This window comes from Eumetopias jubatus, unplaced genomic scaffold (assembly GCF_037043125.1).
Source record: "Eumetopias jubatus isolate StellerSeaLion01/CBP00866 unplaced genomic scaffold, mEumJub1_p1.0 scaffold_3, whole genome shotgun sequence".
Lineage (NCBI taxonomy): Eukaryota > Metazoa > Chordata > Mammalia > Carnivora > Otariidae > Eumetopias > Eumetopias jubatus.
Genome location: NW_028274809.1, coordinates 165,402,229 through 165,422,575, shown reverse-complemented (window position 1 = coordinate 165,422,575; position 20,347 = coordinate 165,402,229). Strand labels below are relative to the sequence as shown.

General features: G+C 48.2%; 1 protein-coding gene across 1 annotated transcript; it reads left to right on the top strand.

The window, feature by feature from the left end:
* The first annotated feature begins 6,475 nt into the window (after positions 1-6,475).
* POU4F1 (POU class 4 homeobox 1) lies at positions 6,476-8,407 on the top strand. The gene is made up of 2 exons (XM_088022214.1): positions 6,476-6,598; positions 7,265-8,407. The coding sequence occupies exons 1-2, from the start codon at positions 6,476-6,478 to the stop codon at positions 8,405-8,407; spliced, it is 1,266 nt and encodes a 421-aa protein (XP_087878340.1).
* Positions 8,408-20,347: the final 11,940 nt, after the last annotated feature.

The following is a 20,347-nucleotide window of genomic DNA, read 5'->3' as shown; positions in this document are numbered from 1 at the left end:
CCATTAAGCCGGGGCTTTGCGCTGCGAGGGCCGGAAGGCGCGACCTCGCTTCACTCAGGGTCATCTTTGTGCTGGGGGTGGGGAGGTGAGGTCTAGCCCGCTAGTCTCGGCTCTGAGGCCCCTACCTCCCTCTGATTCCAACGCACCCAGCCTTCCGGGATTTCCGCAACCAGCGCCGCTCTTCCCCCAACAGCCACCCCCACCCCCGGCCCCTCCCACCCCCGGTTTCCCGGGAGGGCAGACCCGCCGGTGCCCCGCGGGCCGGAATTTCCCGCGCTCTCGAGGGCGCTCTCTCAGCTGGTCCCGCCCAGGCCCCACCCGAGGAAACGACTTGCTTTGCGGTTTCCTTTCATTTTATTACCACTCGCGAAACCTGGCGATTAAGACGCGAAAGCAACAAAGAGTTTTCTTTCCACCTTAACCTTGCACACAATCCTTTAACAAATTAATTAATCCTAATGAATTAACACTTCATTTATTTAAACGCGCTACAGTCCATGAATTAAATTTTCATGCAGTGATTAAAGGCTGTTAAAATATGCATGATTTCGTTAAAATTTTATAATAAATCAGGGCAATGTGTTACATGACAAGGCAACTATTTCCCAGTCCCTCGCAAGGGGCTTTGATTTGTGGGGGCGGCGAGGAGGAGGGGCGGCGGGCGGCGGCGCCGGCGAGCGCCGGAGCCGGGCAACAGGACCCAACTCCGCACTTCTGGCGTTTGGACTTGCGGTTTCGCGCTTTTCTCGGCGGCTTCTGGGCCCGCCTGGGGATCCTGCTCCTGCGGGTAGAGCTGAACCTGCGGAGGGCGAGGGGCGCTCGCCTCGCGGTCCCCGGAACTGCACTAGTACCGGGCCAGGGGTCTTCTGCCGTCCATTTGCGCCAGCGGAACTCCCTCCGACCCCGGCCTGCATGCGTCCGAATCGCAGCGGTGGGCAGGCGGCTATCTGACGAGAGGGAAGGCGACGGAATTTCCATCTCGTCGCATAGGGTCACTGGCGGGAGTGCCTTTTGTAGAGTTGGTTTGTTCGCTGTTTGTCACTCAGGGACCTCGAACCCCTTCTCTGACCAGCGCACTCTTCCGGTTTTGAAGGAGCCTGGGTGGAGCCGGGGCGACTTTGCTCCTCTTAGGATCTAAACCACAGGGGCCCTTGGCCTCATTTAGTGATACAACATTGTTCACATGGACAACGAAACTACCAGGCGCGGGGAGGGGGGCATGCCCCTGTTAGGACCCAGATGTAGTTGTCCTGCCTCGCCCGTAGATCTTTCACAAGGTAGGTTGATTTTGAGTCCATGGAGAGATTAAGGTGGAGAAGGTGGAGATGATAGATACATAGATACATAGATAGATAGATCGATCTCTACATATGTAACGCCAAGAGTGATAATGACCGGCAGTGAACTTTACTGGGACGCATCATTTCGGGGTGGGGTGGTTGACATCCAGGGAAAATATTCCCAACGGAAGTTGCACTTGAATTAAACGGCCAGAGGAAAGAAAACAGTGGGGTTTTGACAGGCTTACTCAAGATCCTTCTCCGCAGGTCCTGGCTGGAATCCAGTCTGAACGCGGGGGCGGGAGCCTTAAGGAGATCACCATGGGCCTCAATAAGTCACTCACGTCCGACGAGCAGCCCGAGGGCGGGCGGGGCGCGGTAGAAAGGGAGGACAGGGCCCTCCAGGAAATCTCCGAACTCCCGGCAGCAAGAGCGTGGCTCCGAACTCGCTGCTCGGGCAGGGCTGGGCCCGGGGGCTGGCCTAAGGCAGGGCCACCGCCCAGAATCAGACGGGGTGGGCGCTGCGGCCTGGCGGTCTGCGTGGGGGAGCTTCTGAGGACCCCCGCAGGACCGGCGAGGAGCCCGGGCCCCTAGCGGCAGGAGAGCCGGGATCGGCCTGCGCGAAGGGTAGCGCTAACAGAGACCTAGCATCGAGGCAGCCCAGACTCGGCCCTGGGAAGGCGGCCGGAGAGGAAGCGAAAGTACCGCACCAGTAGCTCCTCTATTCCACCCTTCAGACAGAAAGTGTCGGAGCGCGAGGGCGCCGCCGGCCCACCCAAGCGCAGCTCCTCTTCAAGAGAACCGACCCCCACCCCCTACTCTGGGCCTGCTCCTCCCCTGCCTGCCCCTTCACACGGCTTAAAAACAACCTAACAGGTCTCTGGAGCCGGCCAGCTCTGAGCTCTGGAGGCTCCCCCTGCACGCAGAGCGCTGGCTGCGCTGTGAAATGTGCCTAGTTTCAAACTGGGCAACTGTCCGCGGGAACCGTGGCACCCCGGGTCTGGGAGGTGCAGGGCTCCCGCTCGGGCCGCCAGAACCCGAGGGGGCCGGCCTGCAGGTGGGGCACGGTCCCTGGGTTCAGGCCAGAGCGTGGAGCCCGATCCCCTCCTCCTGCACACACACACAAACTCCACGCACTGAAGCAGACGTTCTTCAGGGCCAACCCCCTGTCCCTGAATCCGAACAAATAACCCGGGTTCAATCCCAGAGGGGGGTGTGTGTGTGTGTGTGTGTGTGTGTGTGTGTGTGTGTGTGTGTGCGCGCGCGCGCGCGCGTGTGTGTGGCTGCTGAGTCGGGGGGCGCTGATTTTTCCCCGCACCCGTTTGGAAGGAGAAAGGCAGCCGAAGCGGGCAGCTGCTGTCAGGTGCGCTCTCCTGATGTGTGGCGTTGGGTGAGTGTCTAAGGTAAGGAGAGTTCACTCCCTGCAGTGCAGGCCCTTGAACAGCGCCTCTCTCGAGGCCCTCACTGCAACCAAGGCATCTCTGCTCCCTGAGCTCGGGGGAGAAAGCAGCTGCCAAAGGAGATGTGAAGTGTGGCCTGCCAAAGGAGGAGGAGAAAATTAATTAATGAGGGAAAGAAATGTGTCTCTGATCCAGATGATAGACTCCCTATCCCTGGGGGCGGAAATTCCTTGGAAATCAATAGCTGTGCATTCATTATCCCCCTCTTGATAAAATGCAAAGCTATGAGATGGGGGAGAGGGGAGAATCTGTGTTGGTCATTAAATAAGAAGGAAGGGGGGGACCTTTCCAGGAATCTATGCCAAGGCTCAGACCCCATATGCGCATCATTAGCACAGGCAGGGGCCAACTAGTTACTGCACTTGCCAAACCAGGAAAACAAAGCAGTGACATATTGGTGAGCCCCAGTCCACCACCCTTTTCTTTCACTGCCGTGGGGTAAGGAGAAAAAGATTTCATAAGGTCAAGGAACTGCATGCAGATCTGCCACTGTGCCCCACTCTCTAGCCTGGGGCCCAGGCCCAGCAGGGATGTGGCAGGATAACTGTCCCAGCAACATCTCCCACCCCATCCCATATTTCTGTCCAATTCCCTCTCTTTGAACCTGTTGCACCTGTATCATGAGCACCCCTTCACCTGGGGCTGCCCCACTCTTAGAGACTGCCACCTCCTGGAGGGCAGATACCTCTATTTTATACCTCATTTTCTTTCTAGTGTCTTGCCCTGGCCCAGACTGGTGATTACCAAGTATTTGAGGAAGGAGAGTAAAGTAGAAAGTAAATGAGGGAGGGATGAAATCATTGAACTTCGAGAAAGAACAAACTGCTATCAAGATTTACAGCTCTGCATGGGGAAAACATATCCCTCTGGCCCAGTCTCAATCTCCCTTTTAGGAAGAGAGGAGACCCTTCAGTGATCTTCCTGCTTGCTCCCCATTAACCCTGGCTTGTTGAACTCTCTGGCTTTTACTCTTGGCCCTCCCCATCTGCCTTCTCTTCCTATTGTTTGATGGGGCATTTTTACACTGTGACAAACACCTTGCTAGGTACCATGGTGGACACAGATGTGCCCTAAATGGGCTTCCAGTCCATTGATTAGTGGGTGGGTTGGGAATTGAACCCACAGCCCTCATATTTCTAGCCCCAGGTAAAGCTGTGACATTCTGGACAAAAGTCTGGCCCCACCCCAAGGTGTTGTCCTAGAAAGTTGTCCAAGAAATGTGAACTAGGGGAGGAGTCTCGGCAGGCCGGTGAACTGATCTCTGGCAGGGTACCTGTCTTCTGGGTTTCCTGGTGCCCTCCCAGAGTCACAATGTAAGCCCAGATGAGCTTCCAGTACCTGGGGGCTGGCCTTGTTCTCTGGGGGTCCATCGGGAGGAACCTGTGCTGTTTGCGGTTCTGTCTCCCATGCACTCTTCGGAGTCTCTAAAGGCCAGTGTTTCCCTGGGGATCAGGCAGGATCTAGGCTCTCGCCCTCTGCGGGACCCTTCCTTTCCCTAGTGAGAGAGCTCAGGGAATCGCTGCCATGGGTATCAGGAAGGATTAGGTTAAGCCTGGACACCCGGTGTGATGACTACCTTAGGACTCACTTGCTCCCTCCAGAGATGTCCTGCTCCTCCTCCATTCCCCGTAGAGATAAGTTGCATTTAGCACTCCCAGGGGACCACGTAATGGATGGAAACGCGAGGCTCCTCTTGCTCCAGCAAGTGAACATCTTTCTTACTCCCCTCTCTGGCTGCAACGGGGGAGGAGGGTAGAGAGAAAAGAAAAGAAAGAAAGAAAAAGCCATGGTGACGCCTGTGGGCTTTACTTGGAATTTGAGTATTGAGTGGGTATGCTAAATACGGACATGTTTATCTGAAGAAGAGATCCACACGAACGCAAATTGAGGTTTATAGAAATGAGATCTGCTCTTTGGTGGAAATACAGACCTCTTTGGTGTGGGAGAGACCAGAAAGATTATTTATCTGATCTTTGCCTCCCATAAGTAGCCCCTTGCTGTTCTCCAGCTCTCCTGCCGCAGATGTGATAACATCTGGGCTGTTATTATCACCCGGGGCAAGCTCTGTGTCCCTGGGGACTCGGCACCTGAACTGTGGTTCTCCCGGGAGGCCCTTGATCTGCCTGCCAAACAAGGGCCATATAACAGGTTGGCTAATTGATTCATTCTTCTTAGGTTTTGATTTCACAATAAGAGAATACATAAAAAATAAAGTCCGGACCAGAGCTTAGGTTTCTTTCTTTCAAATTGGTTTGAATTAATATTTTAATCACACTTTCCTATAAACTGGCTTGATCCCATCTCCTATTGGAGAAGTGTGCGCATATATATACATATCTATCTATCTACACACACAGACATACAGCGATAAGAAGCAAAGAAGCCAAAACGATGGAAGGGAAAAGAAAGTTCTCTTTTCAACATCTTAATTCTTTTTTCTCTGAAGCGATTTCCTTTTCCTGGAGTTTCCAGCCTAAAGTGTGTGTGTGTGTGTGTGTGTGTGTGTGTGTGTGTGTGTGTGTACACGCTGAGGAGAGGGAAGGATCCCAACAACACCCTGTTAACTATTTTTCCTTTTGATTACTAGAAGCCTCAGATCACCCGGAGCTCGTTTGAAATGTGGGTTTGTACACGGTTAAAGGAGACAAACAATAAGAGAAATGCACAATTTCATTTCAACAGCGGTTCCCTAGTAGAAAGCACACGCTCCTTGTGGCTCCTAAGTGGCTGTCACTGTCGGTGCCTGACACAGTTATATTCACAACAACAACAACAACAACAAAGTATGCGGAGGAAATTAAATTATATGGAAATCAATAGCGTCTGACTGCTTCAAACAAATGTCTGTCACCGTGATTATTCTCCAGGAACCTATTTATAAACCTTGAAAGAAACGGGTTCTTGCAGCAAAAGACAGCATCTTCTGCATTTCTGTGTTGTTATTTATACTGTATACAGAGGAATGCGCGGGGATAATTTAACATACAAATACCCAGCTGTATACATTATATAACAGCTTGTTAGACATCCCGGAGCGGAGGTGCGCCTAAGTAATGCGCATATATTCCGGGCTTGCGATGGGGATGGGGGAGAGTTTGAGAGAGGCAAAGCACCAAGGTGCTTGTGAGCATCTTGTCTTTCTCCCCCTAAAAGGTGCGTACCCTGAGACAATAGCTAGCCCTTTTGATCTTTCCAGAGCCGCGGTGGGAAAGGTGAGGCGTGCAGTGCGCATGCCCGGGTAGCTACAGGTGCATCACCTGCGCTGTCCTTGCTGGTGGTCACTATAAGAGCGGCTCCCAAGCGCCTGTCGCGGCCGGGCGAGCGCGCGCGCGCGCAGACGCACGGCGCCGCGGAGAGAGAGAGCGCGCGTCAGACAGACAGAGACAGCTGATGCCTGTCAGCGCGGCGGGGCCGGGAGCTCTCGCGAGAGCTCCCCGAACCGGCCGCGAGAAGTGGGGCTCAGGTGTAAGAAGAGTGCATCCCGTCGGCGCGCGGGGCTAGAGCTCTAGGAGAAGTGGGATCGCGAGGCCGGTGCGCGGCGCTCTGCACGGTCAAAGGGAGAGCCGGGCAGCAGCGGCGGCAGCACAGGAGCAGCAGCAGCCCCCGGCGCGGCCGCCGCCTCCGCGCCGCCAACCGCCGCGGCTGCAGCCTCCGAAGGGAGGCCGGGGGAGCCGGCGTGCGCACTTTCCGGCTGACTTTCGGAGTGTTTGTGGATTTACATGCCAAGCCATCAAGATGATGTCTATGAACAGCAAGCAGCCTCACTTTGCCATGCATCCCACCCTCCCTGAGCACAAGTACCCGTCGCTGCACTCCAGCTCTGAGGCCATCCGGCGGGCCTGCCTGCCCACGCCGCCGGTAAGCGCCCCACGCCCGAGGCCCCGGCCCGCGCGCCTGCCCCCTCCCCGTCTCCGAGACACTGCATGTCGGGTGCTGATGCGCGCCAGGTCCCGGTGCTGGGTTTTGCGGGCAGGGATTTTTAGAGGAATCCCGCGGCGAGGCACGTTTTGCCCGGTGGCGCTTAATACGTGTTCCCGTCGCCTCTGCCTCGTGTCGGGCGCCTGCGATCAGAGTGGGAAGCGCTGGGGCCATGACTCTCGACTTCCCTCCACTTTCTCTGTTAATTTCACGCCTCGGAAAGGCGGTCTCTGTGCGTGTTCGGGTGCGTGACACGGGTCCCCAGCTGCGAGTTACATCTCCATTTCTTCTTCTTCTTTTGCCCTTCCTTTTTGGTCTCCCACGCCGGTTCCCGGAATGTGTTCTTGTGCCCCCCTCTTCCCTGCCCCTATCCCTCTCCTCATACTCACGTCCCTTCTTATCTGTCCCCCCGTCTCGTCCTCAATGTGCTCCCCATTCCGTCTTTCCCGGTCTCCGCTATCCCCACCCCCGTTGTCGTTATTTTGGTTGCTTTGTGTTTGGTTTGCCCTTTGCTTGTGCTTTTCGGCTTGTGTGTGGTTTTGTTTTGTGTTTTTGCCTTTTTTGTTTGTTTGTTTGTTGTTTTGGTTTGGTTTGTGTCGCCTGCAGCTGCAGAGCAACCTCTTCGCCAGCCTAGACGAAACGCTGCTGGCGCGGGCAGAGGCGCTGGCGGCCGTGGACATCGCCGTGTCCCAGGGCAAGAGCCACCCATTCAAGCCAGACGCCACGTACCACACGATGAACAGCGTGCCATGCACGTCCACGTCCACCGTGCCGCTGGCGCACCACCACCACCACCACCACCACCACCAGGCGCTCGAGCCTGGCGACCTGCTGGACCACATTTCGTCGCCCTCGCTCGCGCTCATGGCCGGCGCGGGTGGCGCGGGCGCGGCGGGCGGCGGCGGCGGCGCCCACGACGGCCCGGGGGGCGGCGGCGGCCCGGGGGGCGGCGGCGGCCCGGGCGGCGGCGGCCCCGGGGGCGGCGGCGGCGGCGGCGGCCCGGGGGGCGGCGGCGGCGGCCCGGGCGGCGGGCTGCTAGGCGGCTCGGCGCACCCGCATCCGCACATGCACGGCCTGGGCCACCTGTCGCACCCGGCGGCGGCGGCCGCCATGAACATGCCGTCGGGTCTGCCGCACCCCGGGCTGGTGGCGGCGGCGGCGCACCACGGCGCGGCGGCGGCGGCGGCGGCGGCGGCGGCCGGGCAGGTGGCGGCGGCCTCAGCGGCTGCGGCGGTGGTGGGCGCGGCGGGCCTGGCGTCCATCTGCGACTCGGACACGGACCCGCGCGAGCTCGAGGCGTTCGCCGAGCGCTTCAAGCAGAGGCGCATCAAGCTGGGCGTGACGCAGGCCGACGTGGGCTCGGCGCTGGCCAACCTCAAGATCCCGGGCGTGGGCTCGCTCAGCCAGAGCACCATCTGCAGGTTTGAGTCGCTCACGCTCTCGCACAACAACATGATCGCGCTCAAGCCCATCCTGCAGGCGTGGCTCGAGGAGGCCGAGGGCGCGCAGCGCGAGAAAATGAACAAGCCCGAGCTCTTCAACGGCGGCGAGAAGAAGCGCAAGCGGACTTCCATCGCAGCGCCGGAGAAGCGCTCCCTCGAGGCCTACTTCGCCGTACAACCCCGGCCCTCCTCTGAGAAGATCGCCGCCATCGCCGAGAAACTGGACCTCAAAAAGAACGTGGTGCGGGTGTGGTTTTGCAACCAGAGACAGAAGCAGAAGCGGATGAAATTCTCCGCCACTTACTGAGGGGGAGTGGGAGGTGCAGGGCGGGGCAGAGCGGGGAGCTGAAGGGGCTTTTCGGGGCCTTTCCCTGAGCCTGTTTCCCCTAGATTTGGAGTGTCCGTTATCTTGCTTGCATTTGGGGAGTCCCTCCTAGCGCACTCTCCTCTACCCCCTCTCTGCTCTCCCTGCCCTTTACTAACCTCCCCAGAAAAGAGGACTGCGGTGCGGGGTGTGGACACCGGAGAGCCAGGCTGGGGAGAAAGGGGGAATATTTGGGTGAGTGGGGAGATGAGGGGAAGGAAAGCAGAGACTGGAGGAGGGGTTCTGAGGAGCAGATTGGTTCTGGGGGTTAGGGTGGGGGGGGAGACTTGGGAAGAGTAGGGAAATGGACTGTTTTGACCAGAGACACTTGTCAAAATCTCCTGGGGACCAAGGGACTATGTACAAAAACAAACCTACCAACCACCAAAAACCAGACAAAGACAAACTAAAACAAAACAGAACAAAAAGATAAAAATGCTTTAGAAACTTAACTCTGGGGAGCCGTATTCTGCAGCTTCATTACCCCCTAAGGAAGAGGAAAAAAAAAAAGAGCACCACTATTATTACCACCCACCCCAACCCTACATACATGAACTGAGTTAAAAATGAAAAACCAAACAAACCAGAAGGTGAAATTCTGGGTAGCGAAGCTAGTTGTTCTGTCTCTGTGTTTACTTTCTCCCCCCAAGTCTCACCTCCGCCCCATCCGTGTTCTCTTTGATTTATTTTCTCCGTTCCAATGAGACTCCGATAGCTGCTCTCCATGGCCAGAAAGTGAGGGGTGGGGGGCACAGCTAAAGGAGAGGGAGGCTATTCAGGAGTCCCAAGTTTTCAGGGGATCTGGCCTCTGCTGCTGTGGCCTGGTCACTCTCCTGGTGGGGATGTTTAGGGAGAGAGAGACACAGTCTTTGAGCTGAGACTAAAAAGCAGAATTTAGGGGCTCTGAAATAAATACTTTGTTCTAGGAAAATAAAACAATTTAACAAGGTTTTTCTCTTTTCATTTTTGCTCATATATCTAAGATCTGGAAAAATTATTTCAAAATAAGCTCCCCCCTCCCTCCCCATAGAACTTGCGTGACCTTTCATTTATTTTTCTGAGTGTGGTTTATTCTAAACTACCTACTGATTTTTCCCCCTGTTGATTCAAATACACTGATGGGGTGGAAGACACTAGGAGAGATACTGTGCCCCATTTTCTCTCCAGAACAAGACTCATCTTGCTCTTCTAGGTACCCTTTCTTTCTCTCTTGAAGAACATGAAATCGTTGAAATATTGGAAAGTTTCTGCTTTCAGTTGGAGCAGGACTTGGCTGGGAGAAAAATCAACTAAATCCCAGAAGAGAGGAAGACAGGGAAGACAGGTTTAAAGCCCTCCATTTGTTTCAAAGGGGTCTGCATGTTGGGGGGGAAGCAGAACAACTGTGTTTCATTATTATTATTATTATTATTATTCAAAAGTAATTTATTGCTGGGTATAAATGTTGGGTAGCAAGAACTTTAATTTGCACTATCAGTCTCCCAAATAGAAAATCTTGTATAGTATTTCATAGTAATAATCAAGGTACTCTTATGAACTGCTGATGGATAAAAAAAAAAAAAAAGAGTTGAAGGTGGTTAGGTAAAATGCCTGCTTGGTGCACAAGATACTCTTTTGATCTCGTGTGGAGATGGTTTATTACCATCTTTTAATAACTAAAAAATTGAAAACAAATGAGAAAAGGAAAACTCTGCCATTTAACAAGACTGAAATCATGCATGATCTGAAAGGTGCAGAAAGAAACACAATTAGGTCTCACTCTGGTTAGGCATTATTTATTTAATTACGTTGTATATCATTGTTTGCAGCGCAAACATACTATGCATTTGAAACTGAGCACTAAACTGGGCTAGCTTTCTGATAGACCGTTTTGTGGATAGTGTGATTTCACAGTCTACTGCCTGTTTTCACGGAAAACACAACATTCTTGTCATATTCTTGTATTTAGAGGAAGAGAAAAAAAAGGAAGACTACTGTAAATATTTTCTTTAATGCACACACTCACACAGTGGTTACAAACTGCCAGTGTTAATCCTGAAATGTCTCACGGATTGATCTACCTGTCCATGTATGTCTGCTGAGCTTTCTCCTTGGTTATGTCTTTGCTCTATTACCTTTCCCTCTCCCCACTTCTATTAGAACCATTTCTGTGCGCCAAAATACAACAGGGGGATGTGTCCCGGTACGCTTACAAATAAAACATAACTGAAAGAAGAGCAGTTTTATGATTTGGGTGCATTTTTGTTTATACTGGGCCAAGTCCTGGTAAAGGTGGTCAAAAAATGAGATTCAGTTCAACCACAAATACAGGGGAGGATATTGAAAGGGGGATATAAAGTGAGGAAGGGGTGAAGAATGATGTATTTTTCTGCTGAATCAGAATTCACTTTCGGATAACTCATGTGAAAAGCGGTGCTCTCAATAAAATGAATTCTATATTAGTTGCCTGTGTTTATCAATTTTTTTTTAAACTGCAGAAACTCTGACACCATAGCCCTCACTTCAAAGTGGTGGAAGGCAGTAAATAACCAGGTCCCCCTCCCCCAAATTAAATTGAGGTTCAGGGAAAGAGGCATTTGAAGGTTTCTATGTGTTGTTCTAGCCTATAAAGATTTCTTTAAAAAATGTTGTAACTAAATGACTTTGCTTTGGAGGTTAATAAATATAAAAAATCATCCACGGATCTGTCCAGCCACCGTGTCAAATGCCTGTGTTCATTTGAAACATTTAGTGTGCCACCTACTGCTTCAGAAAGACCAGAGATACTTTATTTATTGGTGACCCCGGACTAGATCAGATGCCAAATGTACAAAGTTTCTGAATAGCTGAGATTATATCTTCTGACATCATCCTATTTTAGCCAAATCTTTTTAATTTCACCGGCAAATCTGTGAAACAAAACACTTGATGTTCAAAAAAGAATAGTACATTTAAAAAGCTGTGATTTTAAACAGTTGTTAATGTTTTAAAAAAGCACTAGAGGTATTTTTCAAAATACATCTCTTCCATCAAAATTGATTTGTTTCTGTTGTTATTGACTTGATGTCATCAAAGTTTTTAATAAAATGCATTTGTAAAGAAAAAAACAACAAACTGTTATTTCATAGGAAAGTATGACCGGATTTCATTGTTGGAGAACCAAGAATGAACAAATGAAAAGATTTACGAAGGCTGTTTTTTTTTCAATCTTCTCCAAACGGAAATGTTGCAGGCAAATACATTTGTATTATATAATGATGACCAATGTATGTAATAATAACTTAAGCATTTGTTTTGTATTAAAATCCTTACCAAATAAAAAGAAGACAATATTATGTTAATAAAACATCAAGAAAACATATGCTTTGCAGAGTTTCCTATATTACGTAGTAGGAAACTGTGCAAAACAGAAATGCTTTGCTCTCTGGTGAGTGAATCTGTGTACCTTGGGAAGGAATAATAAGACTGTTCTACACACCTTTGTCGATTTAGGAAGAAACAAGCAAACAAACGTCCTCCTGAAGAGAGTGCAAAGGCTTGTCACTCAGCGGTACTTGGCCTTTCAAAGTTTTCTGGTTGTGAAGAGGTACTACACTCTAAGCAGATTCTGAAACCAGTTGGTGAGTGGAAAAAGTAAAATGAGGGGCTCCTGTACTTTAAAAGAATAATCTTAAGGTAAGTTGGAGAGAGTGGGAAAATTGTGCTCCGTTTGTATTTCAGCTTCTCAGGAAATCCAGGCGATCGTAGAGTAGGATGGGCAAAAGAAAAATAAGTATGAAATGTTCTTGCCACGTTTATGCCATCCATTCATTTTAAATTTCTCTTTGCCCCAATCCTAGCTCAGGGTCCTGCTCCTTCTCTAGGTCTAAGAAATGATGCCCTCAAGACACATCAACTAACTTCTGAGTAGATTTTTGTTTAATGCGTGTTCTGAAATTGCTCTCAACTTCAATTACACTCTCATAAATAAACCGTAGGCACCCACTGCCATGACTTATCAATTTATACTTTCTCGTGATATTAAGACTACGTCTGCCCTGTTACCACACGTAGCCACGCCAAGAGAAGACAGGGCGCCCTAGCCCCCAGGACTCACCTGGCCAGCCCCCGCCCATGGCCCTCTGCCGCGTCGCCCGGGCCTCTCCCGCCAACCCTGAGTGAAGCATCCCTGCTCCATCTTTCTTGGGGATGAGCTTTCATAGTCTAGTCCATGAAGTGGGAATTGTGAGTTCTGACTTTGGTAAAAATCAGTGTTCCCCACTCCATTCTAATTGCCTTGGTGGCCAGCGGGATGATAAAGGTGATGACCACAATTATTATCTGGCATGGTTCTGTTTATGGGTGTTATTGGCGCCACAGTCTTAGCCCCAAGATGAGAGCCACGTAGAGCTCGCGGGCGGTTTCAAAGGAGACCGAAAGCTTAATTGATTTTTTAAAAATAGCAGCCGAATTCTAATTCTCGCGGGGAGCCTCTTTTCCACCTGCGAGATAAGCCTTGTCGCAATAATTACGTTATTTAATATTTGATCAAACCTTTGCGCCACCGCGGCTGCCCGCGCCGGGCCGGCTCACGCCCTCCGGGGCGGCGGGCGAGCGGCGCTGCCGGAGCCGGGCCGGGAACGTGCGGCGGGGGCGCGCGACCGCCCCGCTCCGGTTGCCTTGCCCTTTGAATAATTCATGGCTTGAGAGTTCTAGAAATTAATAAAATGAATGATAACAAGAAGCTAATTAAAAACTTTCGTAATTGTTGTCAACTTGATGGGAGACGGGCAGCCCTCCCTCTCCCTCAGCCGGAATCCCGAGGCCCTGTAAGGCTGGGCGCGGGCGGGGAAGGGCCTTGGAAGTGGAGCGGACAAATGCTCCAGGCACTCAGGGAGTTACTTCGGGGGCCGCCTCGTGGGGCTGCTCCCTCCCCTCCAGCCGCTGCTGTCGGCAGCTCACTAGTCATCTTGGCTAGACTTCGGACTTCCGAGCGGGTGGATGGGGCGAGTGCCGCTGCAAACCGCAGGCAGAGCTGATTGGGTCAGAATTTGCAGCCAAGAGGGACCCATCCTCCCCCGACCCGTGTAGGGTTCTCCCCCTGCCACCGAAACACCCACCCACCCGGGGCCGTCCGCACGGGGAATCCCAGCGCCCCAGGCGCGCGAGTCTCGGCCCAGTGACCGCAGGGCGCCGGGTCCGCGCCCCTCCACCGCCTGCCGGGAGACTCGCGGCCTGGAGGCTTCCAGCCTCTCGAGACCGCAGTTTCTCTCGAACAGCGGGACAGCCACCAGCCTTCGGGCCCTGGCAGGGAACTGGCCCGCCCGCCAAACACCCCAACGGATCAGCGGTCGAAAGCCTGCACACCACGCGCGCTTGCGCAGCGGTGGCGGGTGGCAGGCGGGGCGCGGACCGCTGGGAGCGCCCGGCGGACGGGGCGCGCACGGAGTGCGCAGGGAGCGCGCGGAGCTCGCACATGCGCGTTGCGTGCTCCTAGTCCCCTCGGAGAGGTGAGCTGGAGTTCCGCAGCTGGTAATTAGGAGCTCTCAGAAGTCCTCTCCCACCATGTAAGTGCCTTTGAGGATGTCCTGAGAGAAAAGGGAAGGGACTAGTAGCTCACAGAGCTTAAAAATACTCCCCTCCCCACAGTTTGCCTAAGTCGAGCAGACACCTTAAACACCATGAAGCTTTCAAAACTGGTTTACGTTAAAAAAAAATAATTGGAAGCAGTAAGATCTTGGTTTTTGTTTTGTTGTTGTTGTTGTTGTTGTAGTTAAGGTGCACACCACGAAAGCCCTATGATGGATTTGAATTTATTACGCAAGGATTTGTACCCAGGGTGGGAGGAAGGCTGGCCACTCTGCTTCCTTCCGGGAGAATTCAGTAGAATCCTGGATGGCAAAACGGGGGGTGGAAAACCTCGGTCTAAGAGAAGCTGGCAAAGCATAAGTAGTGAGTCCAGCGTCCTGCTCCTGCATACGCAGGGGTGGAGCAAGAAGCACCCTGTCCCATCCTCTGCTCCAATCCCAAATGCCTCAGAGGTCGCAACTTTCTTATTTACAAAGGCAAGAGGATAGGGGAAGGAGAAGGGAAACTGAGGTTGCTAAGAGAGAGCTTGGGCGGAGAAGCGGCAAAAGAAGGGATGGAGGAGGAAAAGAGATAGACTGCCCACATTGATTAAGCAAAATGAATTACAAACAAAAGTTTGGTGACTCTGACTCCTGGCACCATCACTGTGCAGCATAATGTACACAAACTTTTGTAGGCATGGATCAGACTAAAACAAAATGATGACAATTTCCAGCCGAGGAAATACACTTACACCAGTCTTTCCTCACCCTATCCCTCCTTTGCCCCCGCCAAGTGTTGACAATAAACATTTAATGAAGGCAGGGACCTGCCTGTCTCCAGTCAGTGTCAGAATACTTTAAGGAGACCATTAGCACACTTCTTCCACTTCAAACATCGCGCGCTACACTCTAACATATTTAAAAAAACAAAACAAAGTGTGAGACAAATAATATGTTTATACGGATATCTTAAGTGGTCTGCAGTAGTTCTGATACCCCCTGTACTTATTAGCAGAAACTCATTGTAGATTACTCGCGCTTAAAAAATGTTAAATACAGTTAATGCAATATTAATCGCCCTTTGGTGATATAAAATGCAATATTTTCAGACAGCTATCGAGCTTTTCTAGAGGAAGAGCTGATGAAAAGAGTCACAGCTGAATAGTGGAGAGAAAAAGCCCGGTATTTATTGCTTTTGTTTGGCTTTTGGCTACAGAGACAGGAACCTTCTAATGGGGTAAGGACATTTATTTTATCTGCAATCTATTGCTGCGAGAGCAGGGGCGGCAGATGGGGCTGGTGTGATATTCACAGTGTAATTTAGACCAAATCCTAATAACTAATAATGATTTATGTTAATTTTGATCATTTACGCGACTTTACGAAAGCATTGTCATGAAAGAAAGAGAAAGAGAAGCAGAATGTGAGAAGGGGCTCTGAGGCTGAGATTGGAGCTCAACTACCCTGCCTAAAATATGTTTTATGAGTTAGCAATGGAAATACAGGCATTTTAAAAAGCAGGTAGGATCTATTTTACTTGGGCAGAGAGTTATCTCCCTGGGGCTTGCATTTCTTCTGAAACTGTACTTAAGTGAGAGGAAATGAGAGGCTTTTGAACGAGAGACTCTTTCATCCCAGTTTTAAAGAAAACAGATATGTTTCAATTGTTTCATTCGCTTATATTCAACTAAGGGGTCGTCTGTGTGCGTGCTTGCTTGCTTGCGTGTGTGTGTGTGTGTGTAGTGTGTGTAGTGGAATCAAGTGTGTGCGAGGCATGAGTGCGAGCCCGGGTCTTCCCTCCAAAGTGTAAGCTGAGCCCGATGTTTGAGATCAGCCTTAGCGCCTGTGAGCAAGCAGTTGCACACCGCCGCCACACCTTATGCAAAAGTTTTATTACTGGCTGCTTAAACAAGTTGCTGTATCTTAATCTTCACTTCCCGTCTGATATTTGTTTGCCTAGAATCAACTTTTGAGAATTTTTTGCCGTCTCTACCTCCTGTCTTTCTCCTCCCCCAAGGGATCTCAGGGCTTTTAAACTTAAAAGTGCTTCCCCTCTCCTCATCCCCCTGGTAACGTGGCACGGGTTCAGAACCCCAGGGGTTGCCAACGGGACGTAGTTCTGCCCAGGAACAGGCGATTTTCGGCTGCCACGCAGTGCACCGCAGAGGGTCGGAGCGATTTTGAAAGGGAGGGTGCGACTTGCTCGTGGCAATTTACTTTTTCGGTTACCTTTTGCGCGTTTTAACGCCTCGAGGCTATAGTTTGAAAGTAAAACAGCATCAAAGCACCTCCTTATTAGCTCCGTATTTGAGAAATCCGAAGATGAAACTACCTAAAAGGTTTAATAGGGCAGAACAGCATTTATTTGCCAAGCAAACAGCCAGAGTACAGTTCAAAAGGGGTACAGTGGTTTATCAGCAGGAGGCTGGAATAGGAACGTTGGGTAAAGCGAATTTCAAGCTTCAGTTATGCTGTTAAACTGTTAAAGTGAATGAAATAAGCTTCAAGTGGGATGTCTTCTTTGATTTTGAATATCATCTCCTTCACGAAATATAGAGATACATACATACATACATATATGTGTGTTTGTATATATATTTCTGTCTCCTAGAGGCTTTCCCCACCCTCAGAGTTATAGAATTATTGTCAAGACTTTTGCTTGTTTGTAAACTTTCAGGTTTTGTAGAGCAAGAATAGTGTCCTTTCCAGGGATTTGATTGGCAAATGTATCTAAAATATGATCACATCTTTTACAGTTAAAATTTTCATGATTTTCTTCCTCTTTCTTATTTCAAAGCTGTAGATGTAAAAATACACTTAATTTCTTCTACTAGGGAAAAAATCAGGCTACATGATTCAGAGAAGTTTATTTCTTAAACATTATGCTGTATTTTATTTTTGCTTTTGAATAACCTCTATCAGTAACTGTACTGTTATTGCATTGTTAGTATTTTCGGTATAAAAAAGACTTTAAACAAAATAAATCTTTAAACAAAATAAATCCACGCAGGTGACGCTGCCTGCTTACTGATAATACTCAGGAGCTGGTGTATGTTTGTGAGCTTGAAGCTGCGCCTCCACGTGCATATCCATATACAAACAGATGTAGGCACAGTTTTTACTGTTGTTGTTGAATGTAACTGAGTCTCATTTCTAAACTTCATTCTGATTCTGTCCCAGTGTTTCAGCACTAGACACAATGCTTAAAATTGAAGAGTGCTGCATTATTGAAACTCTCTATCAAACAGCTCTGGGGTGCAGCCTTTCTGAAAACGCCGGCTCTGGATGAGGTCTGACTGTCTGACTGCACATAAGCCCCTAATATGTTAATGGCCGTAGGGGATGCCTAAGGTACTATCTCAAGCTGCTTCGCACACCATATGTCAGGCCGTTAGCCACATGGATCTATTAATCAAAAAGAGCTGGAGAGGGAAGAGAGGGTCTTCGAAGGGGGGGGCAATGAAAGCAATGGGGGAGGGGAAGAGGGGAAGAGAAAGCATTTTAAACCCCCACCATTTCTCATTTCTTTTATAAAAAAATGAATAAAAACAGCTAAAGAGGACTCAACAAATGCAGATTTCCTTTCTGTCAAGTTAAAGACTATTCATAAATCTCTGCTAGAAGAATTGGGAGAATAAAATCTGGTTCTATTAAAATAGAAGGAAATTTTACCTGAAGGGTCTTTTAGGGTTCCTTTATTGGAAAACTTTTATAAGTAGGACTTGATACAAAAAATGTTGTTTTGTTATGTAGGTTGTTTGTAAATGAATTATATTGAAAGTAGAGGGGGAGGGGGAATGGGGCAAATGTGCATTTAGGGGATGTAAGGAGGGCATGAAGGGAGGCACCTGGAGGATTTGTAATGATTATATAATTTATTAATATTTTATCTACATGTTCAGTAATGTTTTCACCACCTTTAGTTCTTCTGATAGTAAATAAAAAGTGTTTACACTTTTATCCCTTCCTTTAGGCTGGCTTTATGATAAATGAAACTGCAGAGTCTACTGGGTGCAAAAAAGTACTTAATTCTTTTAGGAGGAGAGGAAATGAGAAAGCATTTAAATCTCCCATATTTCTTATTTCTGCTTTGTTTAGAAGTATCTCTTGCCCTTGATTGTTAAAAAAAATTTCGGTTAGATAAATAGTTTAAAAAGTTTGCACAACCTTAGAAGTAATTATGAACTCAGCATGGAGATGGTATAAATTAATAACTCTGGTATAAATGAATAAGATGATATAAATGAATAAGGCATCAGGTCTATAAGAAAAAAATTTACATTCTTTCTTGAAATGGTGAATATATTTTGTCATGTGCCATTAACTTAACACATTACAAAAGTATTGATTTTAAAATGTCAGAAACAGAGCAATGAAAAGAAAACATAAAGGCACTTAAATTTAAAAGTTGCATTTTTTTCATATGTGATGCTACCTGGGGAACAGAAAATATAAAATCAAATGTCAATTAAGATATTAATGTTTTTTGGTAACCAATGATGATGAACCATATGAGGAATTAATTTCTGGATTATTAATTTTAAGTTTCAAAATCTATAATTAATGATAAAATTTAGGAAGGAATACCCTTGAAGATGATTTTTAATGTTGTCATGATTAGTAGGCATGATTTACAGTATTAATTTATAGGATAATGGAATGACTGAAAAGTTTATTGATCTTAGTTTTTAAATATATATGCAAATGATTGACTACTTATATATATTTGAGAGCACAGATTATATAACCATATCACAAAACCTCTGTCATTAACATAGATTCACTACTCTATTATATTGGACTTGCAAAAGAGAGGGAGCAGGTTGCTCTTATTTGATTAAAAAATACATTGAAGAAGATAATTGTGAAATTGTGCTCAGTGATAAACAAAAACTCTATAAATGACATGTTACATCATTTATAGAATATAAGTGGAGTATTTTATGCTGTATATTAGGTTGGATATATTAAATATTCTTTTTTACAAAGGCACCTATTTGTGTTTATATAGAAGTAAGGTTCTCAGTTACAAGGAAAGGTTAACACTGGCAGGTGCCAAAACACCAGCATGTTAGATTATTTGGTTTGGCTAGAAAATAATCTGTAGCTCTTTTAGGAAAAAAAAAAAAGCATTAAAAATGGAGAATTGTATTGTAGAGAACTGCAGTGAATGTGTAAATATGAGGGGTTCTGAAGCACTGTATTTCATCCAGGAGATGATGAATACATAAAAACAAGATCATCCTGAATTTCAAGAGTAGCTGGGTAGAGAGAAACACTTATTATCTTTAAATTTTGGTGCATGCCACACTAGCCTTCATTTCTTTCCCTGTAGTTAAAAGGTAGCCCATATATCTGTCGCTTTGGGTTTCCAAAGACTCGTAACTTAATTCCTTCAGGCTATTCATCAGCACAGTAATTAAACTAGCAAATGGATGTAAATAAAGTGAAATTGGTTTCATGACAGATGAGGCGAAGAGGCCTCTGACATGAAACAAGGCAGGACAATAATGATTTCGGCAGCATTGGGCTATGGAAGGAACCCCAGCTGGATTTATTAGGTGCTGCAAGTGATTTGCTGGAAGCGGGCAAGACATGAGCACTCTTTAATTTGACAGGAATTTTGCATCCTAAGGAGCATATTGAGATATAAATCCAGAAACAAGTCCAGGCAAACTGTAAACAGATGCGTTATTGGACTAAAGGTACCATTCAATATTTAAAAAGGAAGAAGTATAGAGAAGTAGGAGAAGGGCTTCAATTGCACAACTCATTACTTAATCCTGGGGAGTGGCAAGTAATTATGAAACATTTCTTTCTACTTATGAATTCTATTGCTATTTCAGGGTTAGCAATTTTGCACTTTCAGGTTTATTTATTTGGGAAAACAACTAATACAACAGATGATTTTAAAAACCAGCATGCTGAAAACATCTGTAGAAATTATGGGTATATGCATATGTGGGAGGAGAATATGACAAACTGGGAGAGAGGCCTGGATGGCAACTTATTTAACAGAGTACAATTATTACTGCATTTAAATAAAATCTGAGATAAAGATCTAGTACCAGTTTATTGCCTCTAGCAGTCTGTGCCTGGATATCCAGAAAGCAAATTTCTAGCTAAAGAGAGAAATTGTGTCAAGCCCTTGATCAAATGAAGCCTTGAAATCAAATGTGGATTTATCCTTGCAAAATACGCAGTGCCATAGACTAGGGGTAACCAAGTATAGCCGAAAATTGATAAATATGAGAAAGAGAAGGTGGAAGGAATGAGTTCTTGGCTAGCTCAAGAACACTTGTCACCAATTCCACTGCAATAAGTCCCATATAGAATAAATAAAAGACTTTTTCAC

Bases quoted from the DNA above. Each gene is read 5' to 3' on its own strand.
- POU4F1 (XM_088022214.1), top strand. From the start codon at position 6,476: ATGATGTCTATGAACAGCAAGCAGCCTCACTTTGCCATGCATCCCACC. The intron at 6,599-7,264 runs GTAAGCGCCCCA...TGTCGCCTGCAG, and splicing joins CCTGCCTGCCCACGCCGCCG to CTGCAGAGCAACCTCTTCGC.